The sequence below is a fragment of the Calliopsis andreniformis genome, chromosome 9 (genome assembly GCF_051401765.1).
Source record: "Calliopsis andreniformis isolate RMS-2024a chromosome 9, iyCalAndr_principal, whole genome shotgun sequence".
NCBI lineage: Eukaryota > Metazoa > Arthropoda > Insecta > Hymenoptera > Andrenidae > Calliopsis > Calliopsis andreniformis.
This window is the reverse complement of record NC_135070.1, coordinates 1,688,590-1,703,442: the sequence shown is the minus strand read 5'-3', so window position 1 is coordinate 1,703,442 and position 14,853 is coordinate 1,688,590. Positions and strand designations below refer to the sequence as shown.

The window sequence follows — 14,853 nt, the reverse complement described above, 5'->3', positions numbered from 1 at the left end:
AAGTTAATTAAAAATTATCATTGAAAGTTACAATTATAGTACAAGGTATAGTACAATTGAGCAAATGTATTCTAGATAGCACACGACGTTTTAAAGATGTTTATTTTATGTCCATTTTATACCTGAATATCATACGACATAATTTGGACGTCTTAAAAACGGTAGCGTACGTTTTACAGACTTTTGAAGTTTACATTCATAATATACCTTAAAGATACACTACATAGACGTCTTAAAAGCGTCCATTTTTTGTCTGAATGTCTTATAGATATAATTTGGACGTCTTTAAGACATCTTTTAAAGCGTCCTAAAGACATTGCGATTTGTTCGAAGTTATTCAAACGTTTCAAAGACGTCGTTTGGAAATTTTTAGAACTTTATTAGATGTCTTTAAGATGTTTTTTAGCCGTGTCCATGCTACATGGGCTGTCACGAATGTTTTTACGCTTAAAGTGTATATGAATACCAAAACGTTTTACACATTATACCTACATCAAATAAACATACTGTTACTCGCGTGATCAGTAATAGGTACTTCGTTCTGCAAAAATATAACTGATTCGCAAATAATATGAAAAATTTGCTTGAAGGCTTGTTTGTTATTAATTCGTCGTTATGGATTCTAATTCCGATGAAAAAGGGACTACCAATTTTTCAATTTGTCTACGACTCTTAAAGTGACGCTTATTTCACAGATGCTCTAGAATGTACTTATTCGATTTCGATATTTTATCTAATCCGAATCACCACAATTTCCGTGAATGTACTTGATGAATATTTTTACACTAAAAATATTTCTGTGGGGATACAGATATACGGTGAACGTGTTTGAGGACTTCGTTGCGATAAGGAAGTAATTATATTTATCTTTATATATATATATATATATATATTTATTCAATTCCTTTGTTTTTTTCTTTTTCTTTTGTTATACTTTAATTTAATTAATATTCTACTACTAGACGAAAAGCAGTTTTGTTAAAAGTTGAACTGTTTTGTTTTTGTCAAAAAATAATATATTAAGGAGGTTTTAGGAGTGACTTTATTTTGGTCCTTTGTCTACATATGTATATCAAAGTAATGTAGATTGAGAAGGCGAAATTTCCGTAACGCTATCTGTGATGTAATATATCATTTATATGACTCGCTTTCTAACGAACCAATTTGTGTTGCAAAACATTCATTTGCTTTATGATTACATAAGACAAGCGTATGTAGTTCGTAACGTAACTACTTGCTTTTTCACATATCTTTTTTTCACTCCTCATATCGTACGAACAATTAACATTTTCATTTCGCAGTTTTAGTGCTCTATTATACACAGCTATTAGGCAGATGTCGTTTTGTGTAGTCCTATTGTCTCGATCGTTTGAAAGAACGATCGAAATATAATAATAAAACGGCAGTGATTGTCGCAATAAGATAAAATAGCGTCTTCCGACGTGATTAATCGATCAAACTTTGATAGGCACGAATCATGTAACTCCGCTGTTACAGAGGCATATAAATCACCATAGATCGACTTATGATCGTCTGGAATCGTTCTCTGTCATTTTCTTCAACGCTTTATTACGCTTCTCGCGAAGTATCGCGCATACCAACAGATTTTCGCGATGAAGAGTGACCAACTGTGCCAAACGATTCTTCGCAAGATCCATCTGCGTTGTTATACCATCGTATCTTGAATCGAGCTTGTTCAGTTCACTGCTCACGTTATTTATCATTTCCAGTAACAGTCCGTTTCGTTTTCGTGGCTCGAAACCGAGTCTCTTCGACGCCAACAGAGCTACTAAACCGACAGTAGTAAGTATCGTTAATCCCAACACACTTTTTTGCGCGAATGTCGTCATTGCTGAAAAATATTTGGCGTGCAATTATTTTCGACACTCCCATTTCACGTGATGTAGTCGAATCCTCCAAACCATATGGTACTCCAGAATCCCACTGACGAATTTCTTTTCTTCGTATTTATAGTACTCGACTGGTCCCTTTTTAAATTCTCTTTCTCTAAAAATTGCCCTCCAATACCTTGTGCCCCTCCCCCCTTGTCGTTCGCTCGCTCCCTCGTGTTAACTTTCATCCGATGCTCTTGATGGTTTCTGGTCCCCGACTCCGGCTTTGAAAATAGTACGTTCCCTCTAACTACTCGACAAGGGTCGACTTTGGCCCATCCATCTATTAAGAGAAGATCCATTAAATTATTCATTCGCAAAACAGAGTGAAACGAAATAATTGAATTTGTTTCATTTTTCACGTTTGACACTCGACGCTCCTAGTTTGACGTTGGATATTCGATGCCCGACGTTCGCCACTGTGCCACTCTTCACGCTCCCTCATTCTTTTTCTGGCGCAGCCGCCCACGTTTTTTATCTATTATTAAATCCACGACGTGGGGTGCACAAACACTTTCCACGATATACATTTTTTATCTGAGTCGCTTTTACTATCCACCGACTATCCTTATATCGTCCTTCCTGACCCTTTCTCTCGCTCCGGTTCTCACCAGACGTTGTCGATATCGAACTTCTAAGCATTTATCGATATTCTGCCGTTGAAGTTTCACCAGACATAAATGTCTAATGTCATCGATCACGGTCACGTTTGAAAAAGTTGCGCGCGTCCGTGAATCGAATCGATCGGGAACCAGGAGACTCGAGAGCGCGGTTGGAAACACGCTGATCGAGAGTCGAGTTTCTCCTATCGGCTGGCTGTGTTCGAAGCAACGAAATAACCGGGTCTGTGCTGCGAGTGATCTTACTCAAGATATAATGTGAACTATCGTGTCGGTGGATCGAGTTCGCTTACCCGAACCCAGGAAGGGGAGACATTCGCGATGTAGCGTAACTCGAGGAACAGAGCGAAACCGAGGCGATGGTGTCCTGTCGGAAGCTGGTACTTGTTGATCGCTTTATCGCACGGTTGTTGACAAAGGGTACACGCGGGCTGCGCATAGTCACGGCTGTTCCCTTTCTGTTGACGCTCGTCTTGTAAACTCGATCCAAAATCTTTCCAAGGATTTAAGAATATTTTGCGATGACTTCAAGCTTCGTCTCCCTGACTTATATGAAAAGATTGATGAGAGTTCACTATTTGGCCTTTCTTTCTCTCTCTTTCTGTCCTTCTCTCTTGTCCCTTGATCGATATATTATCGAGATTTCACCGCGTTCAGCAAAAGCACGATCTTATTTATGTGAGATTGAAGCGTGGGTTGATCGTACGGCGGTGTTAGATAAGAGACTTTTTTCGAGGTTTTTCCACTGATCACAAGTTTTAAGATAATCGTTGGATATATTTGGAGAAATTTTGGGAACGTCGGAAAGACGAGGATTATGGAGAAAAAGGGAGGAACGGAACAGAGTGAGTTGGGAGTGAACGGTACATTGGGTACGGGGTTGGGAGTGGGTTGGGGGTGGGGGCGCGGCTGAGGATGGAAGCGCGCGGAGAGGGAAAGAGAAAGCAAAGGCAAAAGCGGAAAGGAAAGAGAAAGGGACAGCAGAAAGCGACATGCGCGAAATCGTATATTTAAGCGCGCATCCGCATATTTGCATGCTCCTTAATCGATACAAGACACCTACGTCCCGATCGAATCGTGTCAAATGCATGGGACCGGGCTGTATTGGACGACGATCTCGAGTATGAAGACTCATATACTTCTGTTTATTGAAAATTTGCTCTCACGCAACAAAGACTGCAACTTACTAAAATTTTCAATTTTATGTCATCATGTGATCAGTATTTTATTGACAATATTTCAACCACAACTAGTATTGACGCTTGGGTGACAAAAATAAAAATTTTATCAATATTCAATTCTCATTCTCCCAATATCAATTATACAGTATGATGAATAATATGTCCATATTGAAAAGTATTGGTAATGTGCGGGCCTCTTAAGAAATGCACAATCAAAGTATAATACGACTTCGATTATTCGTGATCTTTATCATCTAGGATTTTGGTTAGTCAATGTACTAACGATAGAATACAATAGAATTTCGACAATATTGTATATAATAGTGACCGAGGGGGACTAATTTTTATATTCTTAAAATTCGAATCCAAAGCTGTATAAGTTTTCGAAACTTTCGAAATATTTAAAACTCAGAACTCTAAAATGAAAGTGTTTTTTTTTAAGAACTGAAGTCTTGACAAAGTTTTTGCATAAATTTGTATTAGATATAATTGAACAAAACATAAACAAAAACATAACAATATACTCTGATCTGATCTAGATTCTTGTTCACAGACACTAAAATCCAAACTTTTTCTGAATCTAATCTACTTCTTTTTTTTATTAACTATAGTGTCGAATGTACTAAAAAGTCTTTCAAAGACTATCGTCGACAGTTGTGTGTTGCTATGATTTTTTAACAATTTTTTATCTTTTTCTAACTTGTGTTTTGAGTATTTCATATTACGGAAACAATGCAACGTTTCGAATTCTTGAAACTTGCATTTCGAGGGATTTCGATGTTTCGATGTTTCAAACCTATCTCTAACTAATAACCATCAAGAGACTGTGCCAGTTTTGAACTTAGTTGTGTTAAGCTATTTAATCGATAACAGAAACAGACCCTTTTAAATTTAGAACAAGGCAATTCGAAAAATTCAGTTAATAAACGATCAATATGAAAGGAACAGTGTCAGTACCGAGAGAAAGAAATTAATCGAATGGCAAGAAACGCCCGAAGAGGTGAACCAATATAGACCACGTTGATTGAATCGATGGTGTTCGGAAAAAGCGGATATGTGTCCGTGGGAAAATTCGCTTAAATCTTGTTTTCCTTGTAAGTAGTTCGGCAAAGTTGTTTCTGAGCATCGGCGTAGAGGAGCCTCCCAGAGATCATTCCAGGATGCTAACAGCAAAATGTAGTCTCCATTCCAATCAAGATTGATCCTTGCTTTGAACTTCAGGATCGCGCCTGTTTCAATTGTTCGAGGCGTGCAACTTCTCTGCCAAAAGGACGAAATTGAATTTGCGCCATTTTTAATTATTCGAGATGTTCTTTTTGTAGAACGGAATCCCGTTTTTGTGCAACGGGACGATAGCATTTTGTCAACAGGAACAGAACGGCTTTTAAAAATGTGTAATTCTAATTCGGTCGTGCCAGAAAGTAATATATTGTCTCTTCTAATTAATGGAAGAACGCTTGAATCAACAGTCATCGATTGCACCGTTGGTTCTTCTCTAATAATATCTTGCAAGGTACGGTGACGAACGTTCGGTTTTACTCCTTTAGCCCTCTTGAGTTGCACGCGAACATCATTAAACGTTACACTCGGATCACTATTTAGAGCACCACTAACGTCATCATCATTTCTCCAATGTGAACTCGTTCCGTCTGGCTTTCGTCTGATGGCTCGTTGAACATAAGTACCGGCTGCGGTAATTGTGTACAAAAGGGTAGAGCAGGTGGAATCGACGTAATAAGTCCAGCGTGCAGACCATTGTTGATTACTAGAATAAACTTGTAAAATTCTTCTGGACCAAAAACCTCCTTCTATGCTTTCGCATCTGACGCTCAACCAGGTTCCATAGATTACTGCAGGAAGCGATGGTATTTGATGGTAAAGAGGAGGAGAATATTCAGTGCTACGGAAGACGTCTTTGCATACTGGGCAGTGGGCGGCCTACAATGTTATAGAATTCAATAATATTTAATCTAAAGCTATGTCTCCATTAAAGCAACAATAAGGAACGTTTTGTTGTATCTCCAAAAAGTCGTCGCTTAAGGCCAAATATATATTTTTTCAAGTTTCTCCGTGTTTGTTACCTACAGCAAATGTTGCCTTGAGACCGAAACAAATCCCAAATGTTAAAGAGGAAAGAAAAAGTCATAGTATCCTAACTAAGAACCGACAACACCAAAATTATACGCCAATATTTAATCAAGAAAATTAAACAACCTCACTGTAATTACTGTTACAATGAAAAACTTACTGTCAACCTTATGCTATTACTATATGAATGCAGAAAAACTAAGCCGCAAAAACTGAAATTCAACATGGAACCTGACACAGTCCTTACAGTCCAAAGATAAATTATCTCAAAAAAATAAATGTGTACGACAAAATAAATATAACACTTCAATTTTATCACTGTTATTGCGATGAATGACTGGGCTATGCAAATGGTTCGGATTATTTAATTATCTGGGTAGTCCGGATATTCGAATTATGTTGCTTTAGTGTGGACAAAATGTTTTTATAAATTGGTGTTGACATTCTTCATTATTACTTCAATGAAGACATAGCTTTAAAAGTGGAATTTCATACACTCGTTTGATGCAGTGATCAGTCATTGCATCAAAACGCACATGATGCCTATTAATATTCGTATAAATTACTTTGTTTTTTAATTGTTTTTATGATTTATGCGTTGAATACAGTAGTTGGGCGTACAAGAAATCCCACCCTAAGATCATTTAAGAATTCAAATTAACATATGTCTTATAATTAGAGCTTACCGTATTGGCACGAAGCAATGCTGTTGACTGCAATCGATTCGGTTTCTGTGTATCTGGTTTTTGAGAACGACCATTCCGAGTTATTTCGCCAAATAATAATTGCACTTTTACTCCAGGTTTATCTATCATTTCCCTTGGATCGTGATTCGACAAGTTTGTCACAAGATCAGATCGCATCTCGACTCGAAGCAAACTGAGTTCATTGAACTCGATACCAAGAGATTCTAAGCAATCCAAACTATCTGGTTTTCTTGGTTGTCGAGGTAAACGACTTTTGAAAGAATTGGAGTTCAGCCAATGGATTTGAAAGTTCGTGTTCGATGATACATCAATGGGTCGTTCATAAATTAATTGTGCTACATAAGGGCGCCATTTGTCTTCGATGCCTCCACAACTCGCATTTAATCTGCGGCCAAATTTGTGGGCGATCTGATGTGTTCATAAAAGAAGTCATATGTTATAAATAAGGATAAAAATGTAGACGCGGTAACACATAAATCAATTTTTCATTTAAAAATTAAATAACTTCTTTGCTGTTTAATTTTTTGTATTTAGTTTGCAGATAGCACACGACGTCTTGAAGACGTCTATTTTATGTTCATTTTATGACTAAACGTCTTACGACATAATTTAGACGTCTTAAAAACATCCATGAGCGTACATTTTAAAGATTTGCAAAATTTACGTCTATAAAACGTCTTAAAGATGCACTACATGGACGTCCTAAAGACTTACGCTTTTAGATTTTAAAAACGTCTAATTTTTGTCTGAACGTCTTATATACGTAATTTGGACGTCCTTAAAACGTCTTATAAATGTTTCTTAAGACGTACTAAAGACATACTGATTTGTAACATCGGACGTCTCAAGACGTCTTTTAGATATTTTTAGGACTTTACTGGATGTTTTTAAGGCGCTTTTAAGATATCTCTGTGCTATTTGGGTTATTAGTTTGTAATGTAAGATATAAGAAAATAGGATACTTTTTTATTCAAATGCAGGTAATGATGTTGCAAAAATGTCCGAGATTTTTCGTTCTACAACTCTTTCAATAACATTTTTTATAACAATTTTCTAAAAGTTTCTGGTTTCAAAACTTCAATTTCTTTATACGTACATATAAATAGTTAAAATATAAAAAGAGTTATTCAATTTTTAAATGGGAAAGTGACCTAGGTACCGCCTTATATACAGGTGTTCGAGATGACTGATGCGTGTCAGAATGACTCGAAAATTAAAAATGAGAAGAAAATGTGCAAGGACAAGCAGACTCCGTATAATATGCAAAAATATACAAAATATTAAAAGTTAAGTACACTTTATAGTATTTGGAGGATGAAACAAATCTTTAATTAGGGTTCCACTTCTCTAGCTGTATTTTTGAAAATAGAAATTTGCATAAACATTCGCACTCTAGTTATTAATTTTTATAAAAATGTCTAAAATTCATGTGTAATGTGTCTGACTCGAGACTTATTCCACTGCCGGCATGCATTGCTCAAATGAGACACAGCGAATTTAGTAGAATAAGTTCCTAGTCAGATACATTTCACGCGTATTTTATGTGGTTTTCCACGAATTAATAATTCGGAAACGAAGCCTGCATGTAGAATCACTTCTTAAACTTTTTGACATTTCTCGTTGAACGTCCTGTATATGAACAACAAAATAATATTCAATCTACCCGTCGACTATGTGGTATCAGGTGAACCGAATTCACCTGAACATTAGCTTCAGAGGCGCCTGGGACTATGGCGGATGGTAACAAAATTTCAATTGAACCTCGCGCTACTATAGTGTACGTTGCGATGCTACATGATTCCTCAGCGTAATGATACCGCAACAAATGAAACGTGCCGTTCTCGAAGAAAGTGTATTTCCTTATCATGTATTCCGGTCCGGCACGTATTTCGCATCTGGAGTCGTTGCACGAAATGAGTACATTGTTACATCTCACAGTAAGAGAATACCATTTGCACTTACTCTTGCGACAGCCAAGTGGAATGCAATCTAGACGATGTATTATCCGTTACAGTTGCTCTGTCCTTAGAAATAATTTCTTCCATAATCGCTATGCATCGGCCCTCTTCTCTTTCTGGCTCTGCAAAAACTATGTAGCTGAATTCTACAAATAAAAAGAAATAGTTAAAATATTGTCATACTGCTGTTGTTTATCTTTTTCACACGGAATATTTGATCTTTCAACCGAACTATGTAATTTTGACTTTGATGTTTTCATTCAAAAAACACTCTACTGTTATTTCATAAAGATTTACATAGTTACATATGAATATGCTACATTCGGGTCATGCGAGAAATCTGAGGCATGCATAGCGCAGAAAAACGTTAAACAAATAATAAACGACGATACGAGAAAATGACGAATAGGGAAGGATAAAATCGTTTAAGATATTTTCTCGTTTAGAGTGTTACTGGCTTTTCGCCGATTGGTATTCCGTGAGAATCAACGGAAAGACGCGCGATAGACTGCGTGATGTTATGCAGTCGACAAAGGAACGCGTTTTTACTTAAGGATAAAGGAAAACTGTGAACAAAATTAAAAAGAAGAAAAATCATAGCTTTGTATATGTTATATAGAAAAAGCGTTTATCAAGAAATAATATTTATTATATTAAAATAGAAGATTTTCGTTAAAAAGAACATTTAAATTTACTTACCCATGAAGAAAAAGAGAATCAGTGACATCATATTCTCGTTCATTGGTCCAAAAATTCACGACCTGCACCGACATCAATGAAACTTATTGAGATAAAACAGTTATATTGTACTTTAACGATATCTCAGTCTTGTATTATAATATAATAATTATACTGTCCTTTCGTAAAATTCAAGTCGAACGATACAGACAGACTCCAGCACTGTTCAAGTTACCCCAACGGTATATAGCTGTATCCCTTCCCGGCCAGTATTCTTCAGACAATGGTGGACATGATCGCTTAGTTAAGATACATGTACACAAGTGCATCAACTTTGTATTTTTTATTTTTGACACAAAGTTTTGTTTACATTATTCTTAGTTGAGTTAATACAACTACTAAGAGCATATTGAATGTACAAACATTCATTACAGTAAATAAGTTCAGCTTTTGGGAAAATCCACTTCGCCCATTATCATACTAATTTTTTTATTGAATACTGTTCGATACTATTCAACATTTTTCAAAACCAAATGTCAGTTACCGCGTTATACTTCTCGGAATCATTGAGGGCGCTGCACTTCCTTTCATTTTCCTCGTGGCGCTCAAGTAATAAATCTAACCTGTACAAACGATTTGTAATTTGTTTATATACCATGAATCGTTTAACTACATTAGTGTGTAACATTTTTTTATCATTTGATGTAGTTTGAACGTAAAAATGATAACATGACAGTGAAACTGAAAATCTTTGCAAAGGCTATGTTGAATCGTCACCGGTAAAGGAAATGATAGAATCGGAGCAGCGGATAGTGGTTATCAGTAAGGGTAAATTGGATTTCTCTCTATTGGAATAGCAACACGTGCATTGTACATAGAGGGATCGTGTAACGCGTTCGAAATGGCAAAATTGTATTCTTATTATACATTGTGTCCGCTTATTGATCAACAGAATCTGCTGGGTGTAGAAAGAGATTCGGAAAGCGGATGTGCAATTGTGACGTTAGGACGGAATATTGTGATTCGATATAAAGTAAGTTTCAATTGTGTTAACAAAGTTCGTTTTTAAAGCATACATTTGTATCTGTATTATTTATGAGTATTTAAATTATTCACAGTTACAAGATCCAAAACAGTTGAGTAGTTGGACGAGTAAAGATCGATTAACTACACAAGTAATTTATGATGAAACAACTCGTCGATATGCTGCTATATTCAATGAAAAAAAAATACGTCTTTGGTCTGCAGAGGAGACAGATTTAAATAGTATTAAGGGTTATAAATTTCAATTTCCTTTGCATACCATACTTACGCTTGAAGGATGTCCTCCTGTGTTGGTTCGCAGAGATGGAGCCACAGCTTCATTAGAGTGGGCTATACAAAACAGAAAATCTTGGTCCAAAGAAGGGACTTTGAATGCAGACGAGAAGATTTTAGACTGTCGTCTAGTTCGTACTAGTGATAAAACTAATTTGTGCTTATTGACAGAGACTAAAGGAAAATATACTTGTATAGTGGTCAAACTTAATGACAAAACTTATTCTAAAGATACAGATCATGTAAGGAAATTGGAGTTAAAACGAAGGTCAGAAGAGTTAGTTGGTCATACAGTGCTACAAGCCAAGAACACAGCATGTCTCTTGACATTATGTAGGTGGCATATTTTCTTAAATTCTTATAGAATGAATAACAAATAATTAAATATTTTTCTTTAAAAACTAAATAATTTGTGTTATTTTCTTTATCAGGGTCACATGGTAGATTGTACAGCCATCCATTGATGGAAACAGCCAATGAAACTAATTTGAGTTCATTAGTTGGTATTATCGGTAATATTGATACCAAACATCCAGTAGTTATGACACCATTGAATGAAGCTACTATAGCAGTTTATGGTGCAGATAGTTCGGAAGAAGGGGCTGTGCTAATGATCTATAATGTGCAATTTAAATTGGTACAAGATGCACAGAAACTCAAACTGTTTACGAAAGATGCCAAACTATGGAAAATTGAAGATAAATTATTACTTGCAGCCAATAGACACTTAGCGATCGCACCATATCATTTAGCCCCTCAAAGAATAGCGACTTTACTTGGTTCGTCTTTGCGTTTTAAAAGTGGTGATGAGAACGAGGAAGACGACGATATCATGGTGATACAAGAATCAACGATAGCTCAGTGGGAGAAAAATGGTCCACCGACTTCTATTACGCCAGCAATTGAACATCCACCTGCAAAACTTTCCAAACAAATATCCTCCTACGTGAGCGAGGGATTGAGTGACGCTGCAATACAAGAAATGTTGATCCCACAGTTGATAGAGTCAAAAGATGTAGGAACAATTGTATGGTGTTTGAATATGTTCAAAGACTTGCCTGAAAAACTATTAATTGATCTTTTAATTTTCTCATTGAGAAGTCCTGACAGAACATTTTTATCACCGCAAAACGGTACGATGGCTAATGGTCATCTCTCGCCTACCAAAAATTTTTATTCAAGAAATGAGTTTCTTGATAAACTATTTAGTCTAACGTATTCCGATATGTCTTTGTCGTCTTATCTTAAAAGCAGTTTAAATTTTGACGAAATACTTCGTCTATTACAATACCTGATACAAAAGTTGGACGATCAGGAAAGTTTTCTCGATTGTATCATGCAACAACCCACGGACAAACAGTTGTATGAATGGTCTAGCCTTTTATTGGAATCTCACTATCAACATTATGTACTGTCACGAGACCCAGAAGTATCGATGCTTCTCAATAAACTTAATTCTGTTTTAGATGATCATGTAAGTGCTGTATAGAAATGTCACTTTAAATGAATTTTCCTACTATTACGTTTTTATAATTATTAATTAATTTTTGTTTTAGTTACAATTATTTAAAGGTATGGAAAATTTGAGGCCTATCATAAAAAGGACTATTCACGGAAAACCGTTGAAGTTGTTACAGAAAAATCGTAACAAATTTTATACAATAGAGGAAATTAAACTCTATTAATGTATGATTGTTCCACTTGCGATATGTTGTGCATTCACGTACGAATATTCGTGCGCACAAACATTTGCATACATTAGATGCTTTCTTCCTAACGAAACTGTAAAGTATTTTTTCTGTAAATTTCACTGTCAATGGTATATTTAAAAAATATATAATGAATGTCTGTTACGATGTACAGGAAGTAAAACTGGGAATAAAGAATTTTTATTTTTACTCATATCTACACAGTATGTTACGTTCACTGCAATGAAACCTACACGTTGTTAAATATTAAAACGGTGGTTTAGATGAATGCAGTTTGCACGTAGTTTGGTCTCGATCCCTCTAATAGTGAGAAAGGACCACCATATAGACTTCGTGCTACTTGTTTCTTTGGAAAAGTTTTTTTCGAATCTATTTCAATTCATCGATGTATGGTACGGTTCTCAAATCACCGATAGCAGCCATTGATAACTGTCCCTTAGCAAGTTTATCAGCGAGCTGAAAAATTGTAATGTGATTAATGCATTAATTACATGCAAATGTATCGTGATTGATGCATTAATATGTATATTACATGATATACATACAGATTTAACTTGAGACGCTGAAATTTTTTCAATATCTCCAACTAATGTCGATGGTGTGGAAACTTTGCCTTTAAACAAAGCTTGCTGTTGCAAACTTTCTAATAATGCTGCTCCATTATCAGCTGTACACAAAACCTCAGCCTTCAATATAGCTTTACCGCGGGCAATATCGGTGTCAGACAATTTCATAGACTTTAACCATTTGCCAGCAGCTTTTGTCAACTGTGGTGTAACAAAATTTAAAATTAAAATATAGAGAAATAATATACCACATATCAAAGTTTACTTGTATTTACTTACAGCTCCTGCTATATTGGGTGCTGAGCACAAAACAATACCGAAAAGCCCCGAATCGGAATAACTGGCGTTTAGGGACGATAAAGCAAATAAATCTGAGCCTGCTGCACTTGCAACAGTCTTCGACAATGGACTTACACTGGTACCCCATTTAACACGTGGTCCAGTACCAGCTGCTCTTTGCAGTATTGCACATGCTAAAGCTTCGTTCTCATTCTTCAAACTTGCACCTTCAACAGCAATTGCTACATTAGTTAAATCAGACGCTCTTTCTTTACGAACCTCTCCACCACAATATTTTGACGATTCAGTTGAACGATCTTCTGAGCCGATTTCCAAATTCATTGCAAAGGCAGTGAGTTCTGATAATGGAACTCCAGTTGCTACAACAGCACATTTTGGTGCAGTGAACCATGTGTTGACAAAGTGTTGTAGCTACGAATAATACAAATATATTATTTACATGATGCATACTTGCTATTACTCATTAAAACAATTTTGTAAAAGGAAGTACACTTACAGTCTCTGTACCAATTTTACCTAACTGGTGCTTTGGAGAAAATAGAGAATTTCCAAGCCCAGTACGATATGCAGCTTTATGCAAAAGTTCAATTACTTTAATAGAATCTGACAAAGAGGATAGTTCATATTCTAATCTGGGTATTTCATCTGATACTTCCCATGGTTTGAATACTTGCTTAGTAGCAACATCCTCCAAAAATTTAAGGGCATCAGGTCTGTTGATGTCAAGATATTGATTTATAATGAATATCTAAAATTTAATATTTAATACAATATAACAGAGAATTACTTACAAATTATTCCTGGTAATTTGTAATGTGTATGCTATACTTTCACGATCTACAGTAGCCATTAAATTTCCACCAAGCTGCTGTATGTTTCTCGTTATAGCAAAAGCACTAGAAGTAGATGTGCTTAATCCAGCTGCTATTCGCAAATGATGTGCTGTACCTTGTGTGTCGTATGTTTCATTTCGTGATCCAGCTCTATGGATAAAATGTTGGTTTATAAAAATGACAGAATACATTAAGATTATATGTTTAACATTCAGATACCTGAAAACAATGGACACCTGTGCAATTGGAGAATTATTGTCGCATGTGGCTACAGTCACTTTATTGCCAATAACTTGACATTCGGGAGCTGCAGAAGCACAAGATTGTGCAGCTGCTGTAGCTGCATAATGTCTAACCTGATATAAAATACAAAATACTTTTGAAATCATTGCATATTTCTAACAGTTTCTTCTCTACTATTACCGTTTAAAATATAGAGTTACTGTACTTGTAATAGATTTAAATTCATAGAGGAAATTCGAAATAGTCATTGTTAGAACATATCATTTATTGGTAATATATAAAGAAAAAGTTTTGGAATTTTAATTAAAAAGGAAAATGACTGTTATTTAATAGATTCTAGTTATATTCGATTCGAAAAATAAGAGACTGACACACAGAATGGTATAGAATCGTTTACATAACAGCTATGCGAACCGTCTTGCCGTCAGTGGAGAAGAAATCAGTCTTTTTAAAAAATGAATAAATAAAGACATGTCATTTTTACCGTGGATCCACGTAGCAAAGGTGACCGCACAATCGAACAAGCCATTTTTCCGTTTACTAATGACTCGATAATCTTCGTTCTGTTAAGAACAGAGTACGGTATACGGTGGTATACGATACAGCACCACCTAATAGTTAGAGACTATATTTACAGACGGTAGATGGCGAGTATATCACGAATCACGGAAAAGAGTGAATTGTGCTTTTATCGATTAATATCGCTAGGAACGCGGTGATTTAAAAATGAATTAAAGCAAAATCTGCACCACATGGAGTAA

General features: G+C 35.8%; 3 protein-coding genes across 4 annotated transcripts; 1 reads left to right on the top strand and 2 right to left on the bottom strand.

Moving 5' to 3' along the window:
* The first annotated feature begins 1,673 nt into the window (after positions 1–1,673).
* LOC143183061 (nucleolar protein 11) lies at positions 1,674–12,170 on the top strand. 2 transcript variants are annotated; one of them, XM_076384453.1, is made up of 5 exons: positions 1,674–1,803; positions 9,833–10,157; positions 10,243–10,774; positions 10,873–11,915; positions 11,998–12,170. In XM_076384453.1, the coding sequence occupies exons 2-5, from the start codon at positions 10,026–10,028 to the stop codon at positions 12,124–12,126; spliced, it is 1,836 nt and encodes a 611-aa protein (XP_076240568.1). In that variant the 5' UTR covers positions 1,674–1,803; positions 9,833–10,025; the 3' UTR covers positions 12,127–12,170. The 2 variants fall into 2 exon arrangements, with proteins under 2 accessions (XP_076240568.1, XP_076240569.1); XM_076384454.1 differs by lacking the exon at positions 1,674–1,803 and adding an exon at positions 2,831–2,892.
* Positions 4,624–9,188, bottom strand: LOC143183289 (protein APCDD1). The gene is made up of 5 exons (XM_076384813.1): positions 9,146–9,188; positions 8,451–8,592; positions 8,152–8,383; positions 6,468–6,896; positions 4,624–5,631 (listed from the first exon to the last, which is right to left on the bottom strand). Exons 1-5 carry the CDS (start codon positions 9,186–9,188, stop codon positions 4,624–4,626), a joined length of 1,854 nt encoding a protein of 617 aa, XP_076240928.1.
* Positions 12,171–12,308: 138 nt separating the features above from the next.
* Positions 12,309–14,709, bottom strand: Uqcr-c2 (Ubiquinol-cytochrome c reductase core protein 2). The gene is made up of 7 exons (XM_076384455.1): positions 14,577–14,709; positions 14,069–14,205; positions 13,808–13,999; positions 13,513–13,729; positions 12,996–13,427; positions 12,696–12,917; positions 12,309–12,606 (listed from the first exon to the last, which is right to left on the bottom strand). Exons 1-7 carry the CDS (start codon positions 14,619–14,621, stop codon positions 12,520–12,522), a joined length of 1,332 nt encoding a protein of 443 aa, XP_076240570.1. The 5' UTR covers positions 14,622–14,709; the 3' UTR covers positions 12,309–12,519.
* Positions 14,710–14,853: the final 144 nt, after the last annotated feature.

Coding starts and splice junctions, on each gene's coding strand:
- LOC143183289 (XM_076384813.1), bottom strand. CDS start 9,188: ATGAACGAGAATATGATGTCACTGATTCTCTTTTTCTTCATGG. Junction 8,593..9,145: donor GATTCTCTTTTTCTTCATGG/GTAAGTAAATTT, acceptor TTTTATTTGTAG/AATTCAGCTACATAGTTTTT. Junction 6,897..8,151: donor TGATACCACATAGTCGACGG/GTAGATTGAATA, acceptor TGAACACATCAG/ATCGCCCACAAATTTGGCCG.
- LOC143183061 (XM_076384453.1), top strand. CDS start 10,026: ATGGCAAAATTGTATTCTTATTATACATTGTGTCCGCTTATTGATCAA. Junction 10,775..10,872: donor AGCATGTCTCTTGACATTAT/GTAGGTGGCATA, acceptor TTTCTTTATCAG/GGTCACATGGTAGATTGTAC. Junction 11,916..11,997: donor ATTCTGTTTTAGATGATCAT/GTAAGTGCTGTA, acceptor TTTTTGTTTTAG/TTACAATTATTTAAAGGTAT.
- Uqcr-c2 (XM_076384455.1), bottom strand. CDS start 14,621: ATGGCTTGTTCGATTGTGCGGTCACCTTTGCTACGTGGATCCACG. Junction 14,000..14,068: donor CAGGTGTCCATTGTTTTCAG/GTATCTGAATGT, acceptor TTTTATCCATAG/AGCTGGATCACGAAATGAAA. Junction 13,730..13,807: donor CAAATTACCAGGAATAATTT/GTAAGTAATTCT, acceptor TGACATCAACAG/ACCTGATGCCCTTAAATTTT.